Source organism: Aptenodytes forsteri, unplaced genomic scaffold (assembly GCF_000699145.1).
Source record: "Aptenodytes forsteri isolate BGI_AS27 unplaced genomic scaffold, ASM69914v1 Scaffold119, whole genome shotgun sequence".
NCBI classification, from domain to species: Eukaryota; Metazoa; Chordata; class Aves; order Sphenisciformes; family Spheniscidae; genus Aptenodytes; species Aptenodytes forsteri.
The window spans coordinates 6,266,979-6,273,339 of record NW_008796165.1 but is presented as its reverse complement, the minus strand read 5'-3'; the positions used below and the strand labels follow the sequence as shown (position 1 = coordinate 6,273,339).

At 41.4% G+C, this 6,361-nt stretch overlaps 1 protein-coding gene across 1 annotated transcript in view; it reads left to right on the top strand.

Moving 5' to 3' along the window:
• Positions 1-6,361, top strand: part of TRABD2B (TraB domain containing 2B) — a 298,757-nt gene that overhangs the window by 157,248 nt on the left and 135,148 nt on the right. The window contains exon 2 of the mRNA XM_009287478.1: positions 5,900-6,046. Coding sequence (XP_009285753.1) covers positions 5,900-6,046 — 147 coding nt within the window. The remainder of the gene's footprint in view (positions 1-5,899; positions 6,047-6,361) is intronic.

Genomic DNA, 6,361 nt, shown 5'->3' with positions numbered 1-6,361 from the left:
CAGGCCCTGCTAAAAAGTTTGCCACCATCTTTTTTGTAAGCCCCCTTTAAGTACTGATCGGCTGCAATAAGGTCTCCCCGAAGCCTTCTCTTCTCTAGGCTGAACAACCCCAACTCTGGGTTGCCTTTCGTTCTCAAGTCACCTGTGGAGCAAACACTCCAGAAGAACACAGGTCCCTTTCTCTTCAGCTTAACACAAAATTTGTTTCTTCTGTTGTAATTCCTGAATTTGTTGTCTATTTTATTAGCAAGATAGTTCATAAGAAAGTTTGGGACCGCTCAAGTATTTTATCTGGTAATAAGGTTTCCTTGTCTTATTTTACGATGGCCTCTCGGATGCCCCCACGAAGCTGTTCTTCCATTGTGGCACCATTTGGGACCATAGTCAGACAAATTGAAGAGGTGGCTCTGGCAACCTTTCTACTTGGTTAGAAATCCATAGTATTGCCTCCTAGACAAGGTGATAGGCACAGAGTTGAGCTGCTGTCCAAGTTTGTCAGAAATTGATTTCTGACAAAGCATGTGAGCATTCAGGGTAATGAACCAAAGTCAACTCACTCACCTGTGCAAAAGTATTAAAAATGTAGAGCTGAAAGGATACAGCCAACTCTGCATCCTTGAGCTGATGTTCGGTGATGATCATGGCAAAGAATCCATGTACTGAACAGCATCTTTTAGAGAAGTGAACATCTTATTTCTTCTTTTTAGTCATAAGGTCCTGAATGGCATAAAGACCTTACAAGTAACTTACAATAAACCAGGCATGATACTGTATTTGATGAGCGATAACTTGGTTTTTGTTTTCTGGGCTTTTTTTACTCTCCTCAGCCAGGGCCAAATGCACTTAAGATGGGTAAGGAGAAATCTCTCTTGTACAAAGGCCATGATTTCTCCTCTTTAGCTACTACATACAGCACAAACATGCTGCTGGCCTTCAGGAGCCTTCAAATGTCCAGTCTGAAGTTGCAGATTTGTGGCATAATAAAACACAACTCATTAAGGTTTGCGAGAGTACCTTGGAACAAGTGGGATTTTTATCTAGCTTTGCTCCCAAAACCAAATACGATGAAGAATATGGTTTCTGGTGGAAAGCCTAAGGTGTTCCTAAGCCCAGTCCAGGTACGCATCTATTCACTTCACCTCTGTCCTGGTTTTGGCAGGGATAGAGTTAATTTCCTTCCTAGTAGCTGGTACAGTGCTGTGGTTTGGATTTAGGATGAGAACAATGTTGATAACACACCGATGTTTCAGTTGTTGCTAGGTAGTGCTTACACTAGTCAAGGACTTTCCAGCTTCCCATGCTCTACTGACTGAGAAGGCTGGAGGTGCACAAGAAGCTGGGAGGGGGCACAGCCAAACTGGCCAAAGGGACATTTCATACCATGTGACGTCATGCTCAGCACATAAACTGGGGAAAGCTGGCCGGGGGGGCTGCTGCTCGGGGACTGGCTGGGCATCGGTCAGCGGGTGGTGTGCAATTGTACTGTGCATCACTTGCTTTGTGTATTATTATTATTACATTATTATTATTATTGTTATTATTTTATTTCAATTATTAAACTGTTTTTATCTCAACCCATGAGTTTTTCTCACTTCTACTCTTCCAATTCTCTCCCCCATCCCCCCAGGGGTGGGGGAGTGAGCGAGCGGCTGGGTGGGACTCAGTTTCCGACTGAGGTTAAACCACAACACCCTCCCTATTTGAAAGGGTGGCAATGCTTTCTTAGATCCATTTCTGTGGATTGGGTTTACTTGCCTAAAAGCCAAATCTCATTAAAATCTTGCATAAAATCAAACCATCTACTCCTATGGGCTTGCAAAACAAAGTTCAAACTGTCCCAACGGCTGATACTGTTGGGTATATACCAACACTTCTATGCAATGCCAGCCCGCTTTGAAACCTTGAGACAGTTTTGTCTGCTTGCTTCATATGAGGGGTTTGGAGGTTTTCTAATATTTCATCTTTTGAAGTTGAAAGTTAAATGGCTTAAACATTCAACTTGATTTATGTGTGAGGTAGACTTTTGTAACCCATGCCTTCCATTAATGTGTGACTCCTGGCTCTGTAATCCAGAGGCATGTGGGGGAGAAATACTGTTTGAGTGTCAAGGTAATCAGTAAAGCTGTTTGCTTTATTGGTCTTCATTGGACTTGTTTGGTCCCTTGCCGAGGCCTGGAGTGAGCTTGCACATGGGTGGCAAAGGCTGGTCTTTGCAGATTTGGTTGCAACTGAAGTGCCCAAGATCATAGAGGCAAAAGAGCACAGATAGATACCATTGTGTGATTGTGAGAACAGTTGGCACGAACATAAGAAATCGCTCAGTCTTGTTCACTAAGAAATTAAACTTGGGGTTTCTGTAGACCTCCCCCCTCCTGGGGATCCTTCAATTGAAGTCACCAGTGATGCAAGAGCTGTCCCTCTGCCCAGCTCTGCTGTATCCCCTCTGACCTTGCCATGGCAGAAATTACTGGTCCAATCCCCTTATCCTTGAGATGGCCATAGTCTGTGCAAAAGAGCTGCTAAAAAGTCTGGCCTGGTGGTTCCTGGCGCTGTGTGGAATTGGTGGTACCCACTCCCTTTTAGGCAGTAAAACAGGACCCATAGGTCTGCCCTAAGGGCTGAGCTGGTGTCTCCAAACACCCAAATAAAAATCTGTGTGTTGGGTTGCTGCTTTGCACAGGAGAATGACACCGCTCAGATAAAAAGGCTTCCTCCTGGCAGGATAAAAACCCCTTTCTGTTGTCCACGGTTGATCGGTCGCAAATGGGGGCCAGAGACAGCTGTCCAAAAATAGCTTTCAAAGCACGCCAATGTGAGGACCATAAATTGCGTGAATAAAAATGCACTTTCCCAGAGCCGAACTCATAACTTCCCATCACTTCCCAGAACAAATACTGTCTGCTATATTTATTAGGTGGGACTGTGTATAGGCAGTCGCTCTAAGTGTGTTTATTTTGAAGTCATCAGTTGTTCAGTAATCTCGGGCACCTCTGGGAGATTTAACTCAGATAGAGATTTAGGCTGGAGGTCATGGGGTCACTGATATTAAGATAGAGAGAAGGAAAGAAAACAGTGTTGTTTTTGTGGCATTATCTGAACAGTAAGGAAAAATAAATTCAGGTTTAAAGGTGGCTTTAACCTGACTCTGAAGGAAATGGTCTACAAATCCAGCCAACGAGCAGACGGCTGCGACAAGACCCCGCTTCTCGAGTTTGTTTTGAGCCGCCTGACCAAAAACCATGATGGTTATGACTTGATTAAGCAAGACTTCTCTAGAAATCTGTTTAAGTGGTTACAGTTTTCCTTTAGCATATTCAAGTGTTTGAGTTTCTAATTTTAACTTCCCTCCTAAAATAAAATCTCTTTAATTGCTTTTTGGGCAGTAGTTTGAACCCAGCAATGAGCTCCCCGGCAGCGGTAGCAGTGTGCTGGACTTCAGCTTGTGGCCAGCATCACCTCTAGGTCCCAAAGCTTCTCAGGGGCAGGGAACGGGGACATGAACGTCCTGACACTAATGAAATCTGGGGTCCGGTGTACAGGGGTCCATCTACTGTTGTAAACTCCAAATAACTCATTCTGTCTCATGTGGAGTCTTTGATGTCTTATAAGAAGTGAAGTTGTACTGTGGGCTTTTCTGCAGCCCAGCACTTATTTTCAAGGAACATACAGGCAATTTTCTTTAAGACCTCTAACTCTCTGCAAATGTGACTGAAATCAACTAATAGGTTCCAAATTTGTTAGGAGGAAACAGACAGACCCAGAGCATTAATGCACAGGACTGGATTCCCCAGGAAGCCAGAATTTTAAAACTCCCCCCCCCAAAAAAAAAAAAAGAAAAAAAGAAAAAAAAAGGCATTGGGAGTAAAGTAAGGATTTGTTTATCACCTTCTTAATATTTTATCGTAAAACACACTGTCTTATCCTCAGGGTTTGTTGGTGGTTTGTGTATGTGGTGCCTGTGTGTATACATATTTTTGTATCTAAAAATCCAGCAACTTCCATTGTTTAAAAAGTCAAAAATGAGAAGGATTTTACTAAAAGCATTTCGGGAAAACCTCTGCTCTCAGTTTTCCTGTCAATGTTTTTCTAAGCTTTTATTTTTATTAGCCAAAATGTTTAGAATCCCCAGGAAATCCTGGGATGAACTATTTCCTCTTCAATCTGTAGCCCTTAGGGGAAAAAGAAAAAGCTCAGATCATTTCAAAGGTTAGAAATTTTTCAAACTGTATTTTTTGCAGATTTTTTAAATTAGAGAAAATCTAAGTTAGGAAGATGCTTAACTTCAGGCTGTGGTCCTAGGAAAGATTGATCTCTTTGTAGAAAAGCCTGAAGAGACTCTTAGATCTGGGCAAGGAAATCTTTTAGGCTTGATCTTAATGGGGAACCGATTGCCGAATTGAGGTATAACAGGTTCAGTTGAAAGACCATGTTTATTTTTAATGCCCTGGGATGGATTTTTTTTTTTTTTTTTTTTTTTAATCTCAGATCATATTTGTTATATATCTCAGGTTTTGCAGGCGTAAATCCAATTGACTGTTTCCTTTCCTTCAGATAAACTTCAATAGGAAACATAATTTTAAACTAATAAGAACTTCCATCCTGCAAGTACATATGTACATTGTTAATATTAAAATCCTTCAGGGTTCACTCCTTAAAGTGGGTTCAGTTGCTTAAAGTTAAGAAGGTAAGTAAGAATATGTGTTACAGACTGCAGCCTAGCTGGGCCAGCTGGAGCTCAGCATGGGGTACTTTACCCAGATTTTGAGATGATGGTTATTCTTTGGGATGGGTAGGGCACTGCTGTTATAAATGTGAGAAGCTGAAAATGTGGTGAAACGTGAGGCTGAGGGATGCAGGAGTCTTTTCATGAAAAATGACACATCAATATAATTTTTCAGAACTCTGAATTTGCAGTCACTATATATCACTTTATTTTAGAAAAAGTGCGTTTGCTTACTTATATAATTTGTGACAAACTGTCTTAACTACTGTTCTTCTGATTTATTCATCTACTTTTTATCAAGTTTCTTTGGAAGGTTCTTGGAAAGCTGAACATGAAAAGCCCAGACTTGGTGGTTCAGTAAATTATTATGGTATAAATTACTCCCACAGTCTATCACAAATATAAAAAGATTTGTGGTAATTCATGTGAAATTTAGTAGCCTTTTTGGTAATGCAAGGAAAAAACATTATCTTTAAGGACATTTATTTTTTTTGTTATCAAAATTTACATAGTAAAGAGTGCTTCTGCTTTCTTGGTATTTTCAGGTTTGGGATGGGGACACTCAACTAGTCTGCTGGGCAGTGTTACAAGTAGTATCTCTGTTCACTTTGCAAAAGGGTGGCTGAAGGGGGAAAGACTAAAGGAGGGAGGCTAATAATGAATTTCCTGAAGTTTCTGCTACTAGAAGCATGCAGAAAGTCCCAATACAACAACTGTGATTTCAGAAGTTCAGAAGATTTTGATTTTTATCAAAAACCTTCCAACTGAGTTTGGACTTTGGATTTAAGCTAGCAGACAGGAAACGGTCAGAGGCAATAGAAGTTTCCTAATTTAGAGGCTTTTTCATTCCAGTGTCTCTCATGTAGCCAAGCAGTCAGCACAGACAGCCTAAAAGTTCTCAGACCGTGACCTCTGAGCAATATAAATGTGTTGTGAAGTTATACTTTATTCAGAATATCAAGGGTTTTATAAAGTCTTCTGCCAGTAGGGGACCTTGCATCTGACTCCGCTTCCAGTTGGGAATGCCTAAAGATCAGCCCTTGTTACTGTGGGCCAGGATGGGTCAATAGACTTCAGGTGCAAGAGAGTTTTCCAAGGTTTGGCCTTTTAGACTTTGCTGCTTTAATTCCTAATATCTTTAACTCCTCCCTGTTTTTCTTGTCTGCGTTTCTACAGGTGCTGTTTGCTCTAAATCAAACTCTGCTCCAACACGAAAGCCTCCGAGCAGGCAGTTTGCAGGCCCCGTATACCACTGAAGATCTCATCAAGCACTATAACTGTGGAGACCTGAATGCTGTCATATTCAACCATGACACTTCTCAGGTAAGCAAAAGCGTTGCGGATGGGCCAGCTAATTGAGAAAAATCAGGTGCTTTAATAGCAATGTCCCTTACAGAGCCAGGAAGTGTCTCCTACCAAAACCCTGATCTAAAATTTCTACACTGGATATAAGGATCTGTATTCATTAAAATTGAGGTGAATTGAGGTACAGAGAGATTAAGAGCCTGGCATAAAGCCTATCAGGTGCCTATAGCACAGCAATAAGTAAAGCTTTGGTCTCAGGGTCATCACTTTAAACTCTATCTCCTCTTTCCCCTCTTCCTTTTGATGCCCTGTGTTTTGTTTCCACACGTGCCT